General features: G+C 37.2%; 2 protein-coding genes across 2 annotated transcripts in view; one reads left to right on the top strand and one right to left on the bottom strand.

The window, feature by feature from the left end:
* LOC134823488 (double-strand-break repair protein rad21 homolog A-like) overlaps nucleotides 1-17850 on the bottom strand; it is a 901854-nt gene that overhangs the window by 867645 nt on the left and 16359 nt on the right. The gene's annotated exons all lie outside the window — the stretch shown is intronic.
* LOC134823482 (ABC transporter C family member 10-like) overlaps nucleotides 1-17850 on the top strand; it is a 35864-nt gene that overhangs the window by 9044 nt on the left and 8970 nt on the right. Inside the window, exons 10-23 of the mRNA XM_063834958.1 lie at nucleotides 340-492; nucleotides 3039-3128; nucleotides 3236-3370; nucleotides 8814-8965; nucleotides 10135-10201; nucleotides 10421-10600; nucleotides 14639-14779; nucleotides 15091-15211; nucleotides 15409-15547; nucleotides 15790-15875; nucleotides 16066-16260; nucleotides 16651-16809; nucleotides 16966-17301; nucleotides 17445-17627. Coding sequence (XP_063691028.1) covers nucleotides 340-492; nucleotides 3039-3128; nucleotides 3236-3370; nucleotides 8814-8965; nucleotides 10135-10201; nucleotides 10421-10600; nucleotides 14639-14779; nucleotides 15091-15211; nucleotides 15409-15547; nucleotides 15790-15875; nucleotides 16066-16260; nucleotides 16651-16809; nucleotides 16966-17301; nucleotides 17445-17627 — 2137 coding nt within the window. The remainder of the gene's footprint in view (nucleotides 1-339; nucleotides 493-3038; nucleotides 3129-3235; nucleotides 3371-8813; nucleotides 8966-10134; nucleotides 10202-10420; nucleotides 10601-14638; nucleotides 14780-15090; nucleotides 15212-15408; nucleotides 15548-15789; nucleotides 15876-16065; nucleotides 16261-16650; nucleotides 16810-16965; nucleotides 17302-17444; nucleotides 17628-17850) is intronic.

Below are 17850 nucleotides of genomic sequence, written 5' to 3'. Positions count from 1 at the left end.
GAAATGGGGACATCAAAAAGTTTCCTTTTGCGTACCACATTCTTACAGATCTTGATGTTCTTTTGACACCGTGACACGTGACAGTGTTCTGAGAGTTGATTTGTAGCTGCAGAAACAGTACTCATGGCTATCAGATGTCAAAACAAGAAATCTAATTAATTGGATTGTGACGCCAGATTTCATGGTTTACCGTTTAGGCATATAAAAACACCGGGGTCGGGTGGCGGGGTCAACATGTCCACTGTCCAGCATCCAGTTCATTTCCATTTATCTAATTTTGTAAACTATAAAGTTACTAACGCCTGTAGTACAGACACCTTATTAAAACTTTCATTTCAGGACCCCCTGTATCTGACCATCGGAGAAGCCGTAACTAACGGATTTATGATTTGCGGCTTCATGATAAATCTTATGGCAGGCAGGTCGATTCTGTCTACCTACGCTCAGCTCATCAAGAAGAATGCTGTCCTTAACGCATTTAATACCATGCAGGTTGGTTTCACTTTCACTTTTATTTTATCTGATTTTAAGGGAATAGCACTGATTGGTTAAGACTAAACAAGTTCACAAGTAAGAATGCTGTAATAAGGTAAAGAGAATGCGCTGCTAAAACTAAACACATACCCTACTGCAATTATACCCGTTTTGTACTCTTAGTATAACTAATATCATACTACGATAACCCTCGGACCAACTCTTTCTTCATTTGACTCCAGCCAGTATTAACCAGATGAAAAATTTACGAACAGGGCTGTATTAATCAAACCCATTAACACTGGAGGTTTCTATACCATAAACTCATAAATAGTAATAAATATTCCATCTAGAAAACGTAGCTGCAAACCTTTAACAACTAACAAGCAGCGGATAATAGAGTAAAATGAATTAGGTGCTAGTTGTTTTAATTCAAAACGACTTGTTTATAAATCCTCAAATCCTGCTTGATATCCGGTGCAAACTGTTTCTGCTTTACAGAATATTATCGTGCTTGGCTTGGCTTGTCATGTCATCAAAATATGATCGCAACGATTATGTAGAATGCTAAATTATGAACCATGGCAAGATTTGGACGAAGTGCATTCGGCAACCTTTATAGATTAAACTTACTCTTTTTTAACTTGTTCTGACTTAAATAATACAATTTGACGGATGAGTCGTGATCTTGATATCCGTTTGGAATATAATCATTATTAAATATCTTAATATGTCTGATTATATCAGACATAGTAATAATTACAATAATCAAATTAATCAGACAGTAATAATAATTACTGTTACTAAATACATACTAGAGTATTAGAATAATCTACACTACTGATATTTGCGACTAAATGCGATAGTCACTTGACAAGCTGAAGCAATATAATAATTAAAAGAGCTTCTCGTATATGGCCTAAATACTACATTTAGTACTATAATATAATAGTTTGAGGTTAGTCACGTAGGTCGTAGACATAGGAACGACGTATCTCGAGGCGACCCACCTGTGACTCTACTAGTTTCGGCTTATCACGGCCATCCACAAGGGATTATCACCTAGCAAATCATACTACAAAATATTTAATGAGAACAGACAGAAAATCAAACCGAAAAAATAATAACAGAAAAAATTGAAACAATCGTAAATTAAAGAACAATTAAGAATATAAACGAGAGAAAGGGAACTACATTAATAAACAATTATAATCCTAACTGCATCGACTATAACCAAATTAATCTTTTATAAAATTAATCAAACAAAAAAAATCAAAAATTGACAAATATGACGGTAAAAGTTCAATTAAAACAAAATCCATTATAAATTACCACTGACCTTCCTTTTATCTATGTAATATAGTTTTTGCTTTAAACTTTTCCATAAACATATTTTGTTTTAAAAGTACGTGTCCCTACCTCACTACTGGGCTGCGAAGCTGAGGTCGCAACATCACAACATGGGACTTAATTTACCGATAGGTACAATACAACAAGCGTTAATGACTCCAGAAATAGTGTTCGTGGTTAAAAACTGTTGAACGTCTGGCTTGAGTAGAACATAAGGTGCAGAATTATGAACTCAGCTTGCGTCCCCAATCTCCATAATTGTTTACTTCAGTGCACTTAATTTCCAACCCACCCAGAATGAAAATGCACGTGCGCTATACCGCAACCAATCGCAGCCTCCCAATTTAATTAAACTGCAGATTGCACTGCGATAGATATGAGTCCGAGTGCATATTGCATATTGCATAATGAATTATTGTATAAAACATTTGACCACGATCACGTGGATAGTGGCAAATATTGTTTTAAGAGAAAACCACAATCGATCTTACTGAGTTACTGCTAACACAGCATGGATACAATTACCTAATTGGTTTAAGAGTTCTAGGCTACCAAAGTTGATAACGTGTAGTTGTATAGCATTTGATAAGGCCCCCCTTTTATATCATACTATTGTGTCTAATGAGTATGATTTGTTAGGTCGCCAAACTTGTAGCATATAAAAGTGGCTTTTTCCCGTAACAGTGATGCAAGTATAACAGAGCAAACCAAAAACGATTAAATAAATAAATTGCTTTTATCACTGATCTCAGAAGGCATCAACTCAACTTAGAGCAAGTTATAAGTGACCGGTGACCGGTCCTGTCATCATGGGAAAACGTATGAAGAATGGTGTTGAAAGGTTAAAATAGCTGAAAAATTGTCGAAACAGAGTCAATGTTTTCTCAAAAAATTGATTAGCATTTGACCATGCGTTTGTAACAAGGAGTCTCGTCCGAATTTGGATACCGAAAGTGGTCGACTATTGTTCAAACACGACTCTGGTAACAAAAAAAGGGATTATAGGCCGATTTTTACAACTAATGCGGTACAACTAACGCGGTATAACTATATAACGCGGTATATGTAACGAGTTAAAGCAAATATGTTATAATTGACGCGTTAGAGTAAATGTGTTACAACTAACGCGTTACAACTAACGCGTTACCACTGCCCTGTAGCTGACGACACGTTAAAACGTAACGAATGTAACAAGAGTGTATATTACATTTCAGTTCAGTGTTGGACAGAAGGTGTTAAAGTTGGAATCTCTCAAACACAACGAAGAGTACAAGTTTGGAAAGATTATAAACTTGATGTCACAGGTTGATCCCTCAAGTTCACGTTTGCTTTTCGTCTTGCTTTTATTTTTACTCTCGATTTTACTTGCTCGTTCTTTTTTGCTCTCACTTAATTTACAATTGCTTTTCAGGACGTGAAAAAGACGACAAACTTCCTAAACTTCATCCCTGGCTATATCATCATTCCACTAAAGTTCTGTGCTATAATGTACATCATGTTAAATGTGATTGGTAAAGCTGTTTACATCGCCTTCCCCGTATCATTTGTAAGTTTTTTTTTTCTTATAGCATTATACAGTAATACTGCAAATACAATAAGAGCTCTTTCTGTGTTTATCGCAATTTGTCTCCCGAAAATGTTTCGAGTATTAACCGGGGTTCTCGGTAAATTGGGGTTTGCAATAAGTAGGCGTTAGCAGTGAATCAGGGTTTTGATGTATCATAAATTACTGAACACTTATCACCGAAACTTTGGTCAAATTTCACATATTTTTGGCAAAATTAGGGGTAAATGCTAACGATGCTAATATTAGTAAAAAAACAGAATACGTCATAAATGCTATGACCAGTACAGTGCAAAAGTTTTAGATTAAGCAAACAAAATAGAAAAGCTCTGAGCAAGAACCTACTTGAAAGTCAGCGCGTTGTTTAAAGTACAAGCTAGGAGCCAGATTGAAAACCTCCGCTGAGTTTGTGGGCAGACACGAGTATTAACATCCTCGTGTAAATATTTCTGTATATTGTTTGAATAGGTTCATTGCTGAACGTATGACCCTTCCTTCTACGAGGATAAACTCAACCAAAGTAACCAAAGTAAGTATGGTTACGGAGTCTAATGAGGCAGTTAGATTTACTGACGAATCAGATGATGACTGATGAGGTCATTGCGTAGGGTAGCATACGTTAATTTACAAACTCTGACACTAAAACCTGGTATCCGCTTTAAACTACGAAAACAATCCCGGTTCGGTCCCGGTCAAAATTCGGCATTTTAGCCGGGAACAGGAGGAGGAGAGAGGAGAGCGAAGAGGAGGGGCAGGCATTTTCCATCTATTACTGCATGATCATGCATGAGAAGGACTGGTAGAATGCACGAGACATGCACTTGATATCACATCCCCCCACAGCATCACTTTACATTATGTGACCCTCTGCAATGTCGAGTGATCCTTGGGCGCAACTGTCGAGTGTCGTTTTGAGAATCTGATATGACGAACCAGATCATGTCACTAATTGTGAACCTGTTAATTGCCTGTTAAGGTGTGGGAAATAGGCGCAACTGTCGGTAGGCCCTCCTAAAATATAGATGAGCTGCGGGCCCACATGGGGCCTAATTAACCCTAAAACATGCAAATGGATGTATACGGCTGTCACAAGACCCATTCTAACGTACTGCTGCAGTATATTAATATGGATAAGGGCAGTACTTACTGATTACGGCACAAAGAAGTTGAGACGAGTCCAGTACTGGCACTCAGAATCATGTCTGATGTTGTGGTGAACGAAGTAGCTAAGTACTTCGTTCTCCACAAGAGGAGGACATACACCAAAACCGTTTATGATTTGACTGGGGATTTGACTTCATATTTGTTAATTAATATAAATTAAAACAATAAGAATTGTTGGATGTTTTCTGTCAACTTGGTAAAGTTTTTCACTGTCCCCTTAACCACATGACATCACTGGCACAACAGATATCACTGCCAGACTGCAAGCATACGGTAGCTGGTATAATTATAGAACCTTTCAACTCTGGCAAAAAGGGGAAGATAAAAGCTTACATCACCAGACAGTTCATGATAGATTTTGACATACCGGCTCGAGTAGAGAGATCATCATGCTTTCCTTTCGTCATGGGTCATCTAAGTCCATGAACCTTTCTTTTTTTGGTTAAAAAATATCCAGCATGTTAATGTTATCATATCTTGTAGATATCACGAAGGCCCAGCTAGCAAACCGTGATCATCACATAAAATCAAAGGAAGATGCGAACATTAAATCACAGCCTTGCTCGTTCACGGCACTGTTCAAGTAAAAGCTGGTCAAATACATTTCGATGAAAAAACAAGATCTTTTAGCTAAAGGCTAAAATGGAGATTAAATAGTTTATGACGGGATTTTCTTATTAATCACAATATTAAAACAGCTTAACCATGTGACCGAGCTTGTTATTTCACCCCATCATACGTTTTTATATTCGACAGACATGGTCGAGAACTTTGAGCTGTTAGTAGCTATCAGTAGGTCAACCTGAACTATTAGAAATACCGGTACTGACTAAGGGGTCAAGCTGTTCGATAATTCAAGCTGTACCTATGCGATTAATTACGAGCTGTATGCGATTAATTACGAGCTTTGAAAAAGCCAAACGATCATAATATAAATTTAATATATCATTGAATTAGGTTATTAGAAAGAAACGAATAAGTAATAAGTAGATATTATTACCTAATGTTATAACTTATATCTGTCAATACCCAGACGGTATGTTACGAGAGATTTCGATCAACGAAATACAAAGAACAAGTTATAGATATTCAAAATGATTCATATAGTAATAGATACAACTTTAGAAATGTTATCAAACTAGAAGTTTCGCATAATAAATTCATAGATATCTGTTAAAAACCGTGCTTATTTGTAAACGCTTATTGCTAGTATGCTACGAGTGCTTATTATTGCAAGTGCTTAATAGCTAAATATTTGTATTATAGCAATTAATATCTAACAGTAAGACGTTGAACCGAGACACACATCGTAGCAGATAATGTGATCTGATTTGAAACTTTCAGCAGATAGTACAGAATTACACAGCAATGAAATAAAATAAAAAGACTGGGGACAAAGAATTTGTAGGCTCGGGAAATGCTCAGACTAGTAAGAGCAGGCACAAGCAAACAGAAATTGATCAATTGTACTCATTGTACTCATGCAAACTAGTTCCTTGTGTTTGACATTATAATCAAACTCAGGGATCGGCCACAAATAGAGTATAAATCTCGCAGTAGCCTGCAAAATGGCAGTCTTACCGTCGAACTTAACAAGGTGGTTACCAAGGTGGTTACCAAGGTGGTTATACAGCCAATTAACCACAAAGCCATGGAAAGCTACCATGATACAGGAAGGTTCCAGACAGGTCTGTACACCTTCACAAAGAACCTAGAACCTAAACCTATACCGTACAACATAGGAATATGTACTAGGTGCATACTGTGTATATTCTATGGTTCATGAGGGGACACGAAGTGAGTTGGATAGCAAAATGACAGCACATGATATTGATAAACACGTGAGGCAGAATATTTAGACATTTTAGAGAGTATAAATTAGGACACACAACGCCGACATGGCGCAGTACGCACAACAATTATGTTTCAAGCTTATCCTGCGGGGCCCGGGATAACAGATAAGTGGATAACAATTCAGAGTGCGTACAGCTGACACTGTCAGCAGTTGAATTGTTATACTTAAATTAATGTACCGATAAATAATTATTTTAATAACAATCCCGCATGCTACGCTGTCAGTTTCGGAATAATCGTTTTAACATTTACCTTACTAGTACTACTGGTTCACGTGACAAAATAGAGTAGTGCGTGGATAATAGTTTTTCGTTTGAAAATAATTTAAACTAGAACGTACCAATTCGACGGAGGAAATATTACTCGATGTAAAGCAAACCAGGTTGTGTGAATATAAGGGGTGGGTTATTAAAACTGCACAGGATTATTTATTTAGCGGGAAAAACTGCGGGATGAATAAAGATAATACCGCCCCTTATTTTCTATCCCTCCCCTTACTCTTAGCTCCTTAGCACTTAGCAATAGCAGCTGTATTGCGGAGGAGTTTATAACATCGGTTCATTACTAGTGGTGCACACTGCACAGCACCTTATCATTGCGAAATGAAAGATTAGTTTTTAATGGCTATAGCAATAAAAGAATAAAGTAAATGCGTCACTTCGTGATAAGATGACAAAAGGATGGTATATAATAATTGTAGGACCGATCCTAAGTTAAGCGGCGCGGAGGGGGCTGCTCACGCCACTCGAATCTGACGGAAAATGGTGTAGACTGAGAAATTACCAACTTTCTGAAACGTAGTGTGATAAAATATAAGGGAGACTGGGTACAAAATTTAGCAAGTTGTTGAGGATAAGGTTGGAAATCAGTAGAACTGAATTACTCCCACCCCCCCCCCCCCCCCCCCCCCCCCACTTACTATCGATCTCTAACCCGAGCAGACCGAATCTCTACCAGGGGTTTTAGTTAAGCGGCAGGGATTCAGTCAGCCAATCACATACCTCACAAGTAGTATTAAGGCCGCGGTTGTGACTATTATATTTGTAAATCCCATCAAATATCGATCATCCATATATTATCAAAATTGCAATATTGATAGTATCAACTTTGAGTGGTGTCATTCCCAAATCTTCCGGGCAATCACATACTTTTGTGACTATTAGAGTTTTAGGCCAGGAAGAATTCCATAAAATGGCGACTTTAAATTTCTTTACAAGGATTATATGAATAATCCCGAGCTCCACGTACAAATTATACGGCTCGACGCGTAGTTAATTAATAATTATCTCTTTGGTAATTCGGGGGGGGGGGGGGGATGCAACGTCAATTAATGTCAGTATTCCATAAAAACCCCAAACTGACATTGACATTAATTGACATTAATTGACATTAATTGACATTAATTGACATTAATTGACATTAATTGACATTAATTGACATTAATTGACATTAATTGACATTAATTGACATTAATTGACATTAATTTGTCTTGAAATTTGAGATTATCATTATTCGATAAATATTCAAGATATTCACGTCTATGTAAGTTAGACCGGTTCAAAAAAACAAAATGTCCTTGAATAATTATGAGTATGTTCTTATCTGTTGATCCTTAGGTTCAAAGACCACCAAAAAAATTTCAGCTTCCAACTCTTCCATCTTCGGTCCCCACCGGCCACGCCCATATTTTATTGGTTTCTTATACAGGTAAAATATCTAGAATCGGCTTTTTTAGTATGAAGGAGTAATGTTAGCTGTTTCAGATTCGTTATTCAAATATAAATGTCATGAAGGCATTTCGTTTAATGTGGGTTTTAAGTTCTGATGATGTTGAGAACCACGCCCTTGGATGGCCACGCCCATTTAAGAAAATTAAATTTCGGAAAACCGTATTATTTTAGTTTTATTGTTTAATGATCTGAATTTTTTCACATTTCACATTTCCATATGTGATAGTAGTGAATAAATTGATGATATAAACGTTCTAAAGTGCTAAAAATATGGTAGAACTACATAATCTCTGGTCGAAAAATATCGTGTCAATTAATGTCAGTATTCCAAAATTTTGCAAAACTGACATTGACATTAATTGACATTAATTGACATTAATTGACATTAATTGACATTAATTGACGTTGCATCCCCCCCGGTAATTCTTAGGTTATTCTCCAGGATTTAAATATTTATGTTTCACGATAGCACTTGTTGGTCATTTCGGATAAAGATAAAGGGGTGGATATGTCATGTGACCATTGAACGTGACCATGCAATGCAATACGAACTGTGCAATATGACTATGATTTGGAATGGATGAATTGTTTATAATACCTCACATATACGTATAGTAGTGACTATAATGCTCAAGCTAAAATGTATTTCCTAATATGGTATCATAACCCCTTAACAGGTGCTGTATCTGTCCCAAGTGATCATAATCAGACTGACAGTGAAATATAGGAAGGAGAGACTGGAAGTGTTGGACAACCGAAACACTGAAGTTAAAAACATGTTCAACGTCATACGACTCCTCAAGATATACAACCTTACTGATGTCTACAGGTAGGTGGGGAGGCAGTGTTTTTATTACCTTACATGGGCATCACCTGACTAATGTTACCTTATATGGGCACCACCTGACTTACGCATTAGTTAGATCGGAGGGATCAAAACGATATCAATCTTTAATTAGATTAAGGCTGTTTAGAACGTAAAACTACGCTTCCAAAAATAAAAAGTTCCTTATTTGAAACAAAAATGATTGTGCATCAGTATAGTACCAGAATATTTAAAAACCAAAGAATGAAAGAATGATACACTCAACTAAAGTTTGACAATAACAAACTTGAATGATTGGGCGATTGATTATTTTCCGCACAGAATATCAAATATGTATAAATACATAATATGTATGTATAAATATATATTATATTATTCATATTGTGCAACAGTTCCAGAATAATTAAAACCTATAGAAAGAAAGAATAATACACTCAACTAAAGTTTAACAATAGCAAACTTGAATGATTTGGCGATTGATTATTTATAACCGCACAGAATATGTATAAATACATAATATATCTGTATAATATATATATAAATATGTCTAATATATAATATATATATATATATTATATAAAATATATATATAACATTCCACCAAGACTCTTTGCTAAAAAACAAGTTTTCATAGCCTCAATGTCACAATTTAAACGGGCGTTAAAATGAATGTTAGATAATCGCGTCAAACTAAAGTATGCCGAGCCGCCGAGGACTCCACTTTATAAGTTATAACTATATAAGTACCAATACCGCTACACCTACCTTTTATTATAGCCTACAACTACAAGGTAGCTACTACATATCACTATCACACGACCAATACAACATCGACTAATTATTCAAATCGTCTTGCACTTAACTCTTCTTACCCATTAGATGGGTTATGTTCGATATGTGTTGAATTATTTTGATGTGGACATTGGACAATCTTCAGCCTGCTTAACTTTCGGCAAATGATTCCGACATAATCATGAGTTGTGCAGAGCAGGCTGCAATGGATTGAAATAACAAAAGACTTTGGAATGCCATCTAATATTATGGCTTTTTAAAATACATCAGAGTTCGTTTGTACCTATCAGTATCAATTCGTGAACTAAAAATTCCCGACCACCTGATTTAGAGCTGATTAGTAAGTAATTAAAACCAGATTAAAAATCAATTTATTTCAGACAAAGATTATCGGATATAAGGGACGCTGATATCAAGTTGGGTACAAAACTAGCCATCCTCGGCTCGGTGAGTTAGGGACTACTCTGATAATTTAGCTTAAATCTATTATCGTTGGCTCCCTAAATCGGTTACGATTAAATTTGGAATTGTGTTGATTTCAGATTCTACTGCTTTATCACGTAGTTACTAGTTATATTTAAAATTAAGTTTTTCGACCTGAACTTAATATGGTCAACTGTCAACATTTCTTCACATGGTCAACACCCAACACTACATTCCCCACAGTTAACTCAAGTTATTGGAGGATGTTACTCGATGGTTTTCCTAGTAACTCTGTTCATTGTATACTGGGTAATGTACGATGATATCATGGATACAGGCACTGTGTTTATGAGCCTTGGTCTCATCATGTCCCTCAAGAAGAACCTTATGTCTTTCAGTACTCAACTCACTGCTGTCGGAAAGGTTTGTGCGGTTTCACTTTCAGTTTCTAATTTAGTTTCAATTCTAGTTTATCATTGAAATTTGATGTATCGATCACATCAGAGCGAACATTTGCTCTTGATTGATATCGTTTACGATTTATAAAGTGATTAAAACAATATTAAATTAAATGATTTATCTCGTAGAAAATGTAATAGTTCCTATTTTATAAAAGAATTGAAAACTATTTCGGTCAGCCATATAGTGGTATAGTGGTGAACACTGGTGATATAGTGGTATGGACTATGGAGAAAACTGTTCAACAAAATACGAAACATTTTTCATCAGCTCAATGATCAATCTCGCAATGTAAAACTCTTCACTCTTCAGTTGGCAATAAACGCACCAAATTTCGGAAACGGCAACACTAAAATTGCGTCTTTCGTACCGTTTTTGTTGTTTTGTCAAAATATCCAAATTATCGCAAAAACTTTCGTTGTATTTCAAGCGCAACTTTTCCGCCTGTCAACCCTCACTTTGTTGACAAGATCTTTAAATCTCTTGGCAACAACTTTGGGATCTGTATTCTCCACCTCCTGCACGGACTCCAAACTGTTTGCCTCCTCTAAACTAAAACTGTGGTGAGCAAGATTCTTGTTTAACTGCTCCTCGTCCAACATAGCAGAGGAGCTCCTCCTTATCTTGTTCTTCTGTGGAGTGTTGTCAGTTCCTTTGATTTCTCCTTTGATTTCTCTGGCGAGGGAATATTCAATTTCCAGGTCCTTTTTCAGCTGTTCAGTGACTATAGCTGCGTCGTTGTAATCTACAGTTACATCTACTATCTCTTCAAAACACTCCTGTAAGCAGAGAGTTACATCACCGTATATGGTAGTATTGCAATATGAAATTTACTTTGTATGGTAGTATTGCAATGCGAAATTTACCGTATATGGTAGTATTGCAATGTGAAATTGACCTTATATGGTAAATTATTGCTTTATAGGATATCGGGGGATTACAATATTACCACGTTAATTAGTTAATATGTTATCATAAGCTAACCAGTAAGCGTAATCATGGCAAATATCAACATTACCATATGTGGTCATCATGGCAAGTTCACCTGGTTGTTAGCGAAGCTGTTTCCCGTCATTACCATACCCCTAAGCTCAGTGCACATATGCAGGTACTTCAACATGAAGAAGTAGCAAATTTCCTTGTCTTTAAGGAAAGATGACTGGGCTTTGACGAGTGTTTCCTTGGTATTGGTTATGTACTTTGTTAACGCTTCTTTTTGGTAAGGTTTACCTATTTTTAGGGCTGCTACCTTCTTTTCGATCTGCTGTGTCGACTTTTCGGAGTTTAACATCTTCTCTTCTTTCATTCCTAGTGTAAGTTGCATGGTGAAGGGGTTTTAAGAACTTTTTAAAGCAAGTTGATAAACACAAGTTACGTAATTTACGAATGCGGACAGGAACAAAATATCTTTAAAAAATGGCATTAACAATCAGAATTTTGTAGCATTGTCCGTCAACATCCACAAAATAACCCATGAAGCAAATGTTGGAGTTTCCTGCGATTGGAAAACAAGTATATTGTTATTGATAAACACAGAAACATGTTCTGCCTAATTTTGATTACATATACATATTACATATACAGTAACAAACAAATATATCATAAGAGAAACTACACATCTTCATCAAACAAAGATAAGAGAGCATGTACTATACATTTATTTGATGTTGCCATTTTGTAAGTCAGATCCAGAGTCTCTAATTTCAAAAGTCCTCCTCACATTATATGTCAGGCTGTCCAGTGTTCACAAGTTTACAGAACCTCACGGTTAGCGAAAGTAAAACGTTAAAATCTTAGACAGCTCGATGTGGTCATAGCTTGTTCTTCCAAGTATGAACCACAGCAGTATACCAGCACTTAATATCATTATTGTGTCTTACCTGTTCAACAGGAGTTTCAAAACTTGCTGTGTTGAGAGTAGGTTAGAGCTCGGACATATTTAGTTTACATAGCAGAACTCACTTATTTGGTGGCGTCGGAGCCAAATTTTGCAGCGGTGACTCGAGTAAGCACTCGTAACGATATCTGGATATCAGTGTATCACTTCCACATTTAAGCCGGAGTTGCTCCTAAATATGGGGCGGTGGTGGTGGCCACTTGTCCACCACGTCTGACTCCTCCTCGTCTTCACTGACCACCATCCCCACAATCTCCCCCCTCTGAGAGCTCCTCCCTTTCTCCCTCCTCTCCAGCACTCCTTTACTCTCCCTCGCTATCTCCTTCCCTCTCACGAACTCTGCGTCCAGTGTTTTCTTTATCTTCTCCGCGTTACGGTGTGCGTGGGCTGAGATCTCTGTAACCTCCAGGATGTCGTCAAGGTGCTCCTTTGTGTTGGCTAGTGTATTCCCTGTAAGGGGGGCATCAGTCAACCTGCCTTAATGCTCTTCAAATCACACCAAATAGCAGACCAACAACAGCTGTAATACTATAATTGTAGTACTATAATTGTAGTACTATAAATGTTGCAAAGAAGTTACAAATTTTGGGATTCATCCAGTCACCTCAAACACGGTTACCTATGTTGATAAAAGATAATGGTTACTAATCTACATTAAAGTTAATCCCCATGGTTACCTGAATAGATAAGAGTTCTGAGCTGACCACACATGTGTAGATATTTTACATAGTAGAAATACGCGACTTCCATATCCTTGTTAGAAGCAGTGAGAGCTTTGGAGTGCGAGTCCATCGTATCAGATATGTATCTACTCAGTAGATCCTGATCTGGGTTTTCTTCAAATATAATCGAAACTGCCCGCCTCTCAATCTCGATCGTCGAGCGAGCAAAGCTAAACATTATTCAGAACAAACAACATGCTGACTAAGATCGTGGTAGACAAGAAAGCTTACTTGGTGTCTCACAACTAAAACGATAATGTCCTTATATGGGCATCACGTGGCGTAAAGCTGTGTTGCCAGTCTTACTTTTAGACCGGTTAACCTTCAACAACAGTAGAGACTGTTTAATTTGCAGAGTCTTTAACCTTAAAGTACTAAGAGCAAAACTAGTATACACGTATTATGAGACATGTCACATACCGTTTACTTTCTCATTTCCTAAGTCAGGATCTTGACTAGCTAGCATATGCCAACCTTGGTAAATAGATCTAGATTACTTTCTGCAGAAAACATGCACGTTGAAGTTGAAATGATCAGCGAATGAAAAAACTAATCGTCGCGAATCATCAACACGTTTCAACAAAAAGGTTGATCCGAAAACTTTACTTACGACAAAAAATATTGAAATGTATCATAGATGCTTACATGCCAGGTTCTGATGTCAAAACCAGACTTAAATTACAAAATTAATCTACCTAATTAAACAAATCCATACTCGTTCAGTATAGAGTAGGATATCTACGGTAGCTTCTTACTGGCACTTCAAGTCAAGATGCTTTACAGAGATCCCATTAATACAGTATAGCAGTAATTAATCAATTAATTATAAAATTAATTAATTAATACAGAATGATGTCCACTGTAGGCCTCGATGACCTTTTTTACATCAGCAGTTCATTTCAATATTCACTTACAACTACATTCACTGGTATAGTTAATTCCCCAAAATATTTAGTTTCCATCAAATTTTTAACACTACTGTCTACTAATCACTGAAAATTGTATCTGCTTTTTTATATTTCTTAGATAGTTACAAAATAAAACAATTGATTCATCGTTATTCCTGTCTCTTTCATAATCATAGACACTGATCTACAGATATTTTGACATTTTGTACTGCTTCACGACTGCCTTTCTTGCTCATTGTATAATAAATTAATTTACAAATTATCTGCTTAAATTCTTAAAACGCCAAAAAAAAGATGAACAAATTTGGATTTTTGATGGTTTTGAATGCCTTCGAGCGTTAATTATGTTCATAATTATGTCCGTTCATTTAATGTCCGGTCAAATAAGGTCCGATAAGGTAATTATAATACAATATACTCTCGATCTACTCATCTACTTAGCTCTTCCTGCACTTTCACCTATTTTTTCTTTCAGTGCTACGTGAGCGTGAATCGTATAGTGGAATTCTTTAATCTGACGGAGATAGCTGGTCTACCCGGAAGTAACAAGAAGAATATGGAGTATTACACCAAGTTTAAAGATGATACTCTAGTCATTACCAACGCTTCGTTCCAGGTACGAAAATTTCACCTTCACTTTCATTTTTTCCTTTAAATTTCACTTCTATTTCGCCAACGAGGTTTAAGTACTTCGGTCTGATCTGGTCCTGAAATTAATTAAGATTATCGAATATCGATCAACAAAACGGCACCAAAATTAAAATATCAAAGGCATAGGTTTCAAGAATTTTTATAAACTGTATTAAATGTAATAGTAGCCTAACGTGCATACTGCATATTTGTTTTCAAATTCAACTTTAACCGACTTTTATATTCCATTTCACTTAGATTTCACTACTCCAATGTATTAAGCTCTCTTACCCCCAGTTCGCTAACACAGACACCCTTGTGCTGAGAAACATAAACTTGTCAATACCACGCGGAAAGCTCACTGTCATACTGGGCCCGTGTGCCTGTGGCAAGACTTCTCTCCTGCAAACCATGCTCGGTTAGTACTTTCACTTTCACTTTCACTTTTTGAGTGGTTATTTCTCTATAAACGGTTTAATTTTAATTTTCTGGTTTGTGATATCTGCAGTTCTGACTAATTGACCTACACAATTAAAATACCGAGCCCCGATCTCTGCTAAAACCTTGCACTAGTTCCTTGTGTTGAAGAGTATCACATTCAGTTTCACTCTGCAGGTGAGATGAAAAAAGTGGAAGGTAACGTTATCTGGTTGGACCCAGCTAACAGTGTAGGTCTCTCCGCCCAGGTTCCGTGGATATTCAACGCAACTCTCCGCAAGAATATTATCATGGACGCTCCTTTCGACGACCTCAGGTCAGAAAAACAAATTATTTAGTACTATTGAAGAAGTAATTGAGGAACAAAGAACGAGCGTTTATAAACGAGTGTTTATAAACGAGTGTTTATAAAAGCAAATAAATGCTTTCATAGTTCTAATGGTAATCTGGTACCATTGGTATCATATTTTTGACTCGCCAGTCAAATTTGGAAATGATTTTAAAATCAAATTGCGAGTGCACCTTAGTGAAGCTTTTCTCATAACTCATAATGTTCAGATATTCGAGGGTTGTCAAGGCTTGTCAACTAATAGAAGATATTGATATGTTCCCAGCGGGGGATATGTCTGAGTTAGGACCCAAAGGTAGGCTTTTAACTTTCATATATATAGTGAATTCTCAAAAAATTGGTTAAGGTTACAAGCTAGATTGAACATCGGTAATTAGAATTTAAATCAGTTGTTGGTCAAACTTATTGAAGAACTTTGCACAAACATATGATCCGGAAGAAGAATTTCAATAATTTGACAACTTAAACTAAAAGGTTTGTTTCAGGTACAACACTTTCGGGAGGCCAGAAACAGAGAACCTCCCTTGCACGTGTCGTGTACTCCAAAACTCAGACGGTCTTGTTAGACGACCCATTTTCGGCTCTGGATAACTCGGTCGCTAAGAAGGCGTTTAATGGAGCTATTAAGAATCTGTTGCTTGGAACCGGCAGAACTGTCGTTATGGTCACCTCATCTCAAGGTTTGTAGGGCCAGGGGTTTGAGTGCGAATGTTTTTTTTCTTTCAATGAAAGTTCGTTTTCTGGCAAAACATATGTGAACTATTATCCAGACCAGTGCATTGTTCACTCTTGTCTAAATACGTCTCAATTACTCCTTTAAGTTAAACCGAAAATTTCCTTGACTCTAAGTCTAACCGAACGTAGAACCTAACCCCTTGAATGAAATTAAAACAGTGAGGAGGATAATCCGTTTGTTTCCGGAGCTCCCTATGATTCTATAACTCTCTTCCGGTATTAAACCATGTATTATCGATTACCTAAGAGGTAATTTTGTGATGTTGACACTACCTTATAAGGACATGTTGCTACAATACAAGCAACATTACCATATAAGGTAACTATTCCCTCAGGTTATGCCAAGCTGGCGGACCATGTGGTGATTATGACTGATGGGGAGATAGAGGCTCAAGGTAAACCCATCACGTTAGAGGAGAAGGGGTACAAGTTTGAGAACGCGTTCGGCACTAATAGCACGACTGTAAAAGTGGGGAGAAGAGCTCAGAGAATGGGTAAGTGACGTTTTTGGCAGTTATTTTATCTCCTCCCTGAAAAGAATTGTAACGGATCGAATTTATGTGGATCGCTTTAACTTTAAAGAGGTCATTTGCTGCTTCATCATGAATAGGTATTCGGTGATTCACTTACTATAATACTGTTTCTGATAGGAGAAGGGAAAACAGATGAAAGTTCTGAGAACACGGAAACATCCGGAGGTCGTGGAGGGAGAGGAGGAGGAGGACGAGGGGGAGGTGGTGGACGAGGTGGGCGTGGGGGTGGAAGAGGCGGAAAATCAGGCGGGGATGATAGTTCTGAGAAGAAGCCAACAGGTCCTCTTACTAACGTGACGATCACGTACAGTGTTGATCCTTACAACGGCAGAAAGCTTGCAGAGGCCTCCAATGGAACGGATTTGCAGACAAACGAGGCCGGGACACCTATTGATAAGAAGGGAGTTCCACTAATGCTGAATGAAGATGGGACTTGGAGCCAGCAGTCAGACGGTGATAACGCATTGACAAATTTTCAGATTCCAAACCTCCATTAAAAATTCGTTTTGTTTATTCCAATTCCATTGTACAAATATGACATAGATCTTCAAAACAGATAGAGTTCAATTCAATGTTAACCACAATTCTTATCCCAGCTAGGAAGATAGAGATTGGTAAAAACGAGCAAGGAGTGAAAGTGGGGGTCTTAATGGGAAAGAAGGGCCGTAAAGAGATTCCTCTCAATGAGCACGATACCCCATTAGATAAAATCGGGGTCCCGATGGTACTGTTAGAGGGTTGCACTGATATCTGGGTCTCTACTACCTCCAAGGAGAAACGTTAGTACATTTACTTTGATGCTCCTTATATCCGGTCCGTTAGCTCATTCTTTTTTATCAAGACACTTATTTTACTCCGGAGTATTCCAACAGCCACATCGTTACACAAGTGCAACCAGCCAATTACAGGAAGCCGAAGGATTTGTTTTTAGCCAGTGACAGTTAAGGTAGTGTGTACCATACTTTCTTCGCCCGAGACTTTGCTGCAATGTGCAGCTCCTCA

Source organism: Bolinopsis microptera, chromosome 11 (assembly GCF_026151205.1).
Source record: "Bolinopsis microptera isolate Bmic1 chromosome 11, MBARI_Bmic_1.0, whole genome shotgun sequence".
NCBI lineage: Eukaryota > Metazoa > Ctenophora > Tentaculata > Lobata > Bolinopsidae > Bolinopsis > Bolinopsis microptera.
This window is presented reverse-complemented; position numbering and strand designations above follow the sequence as displayed.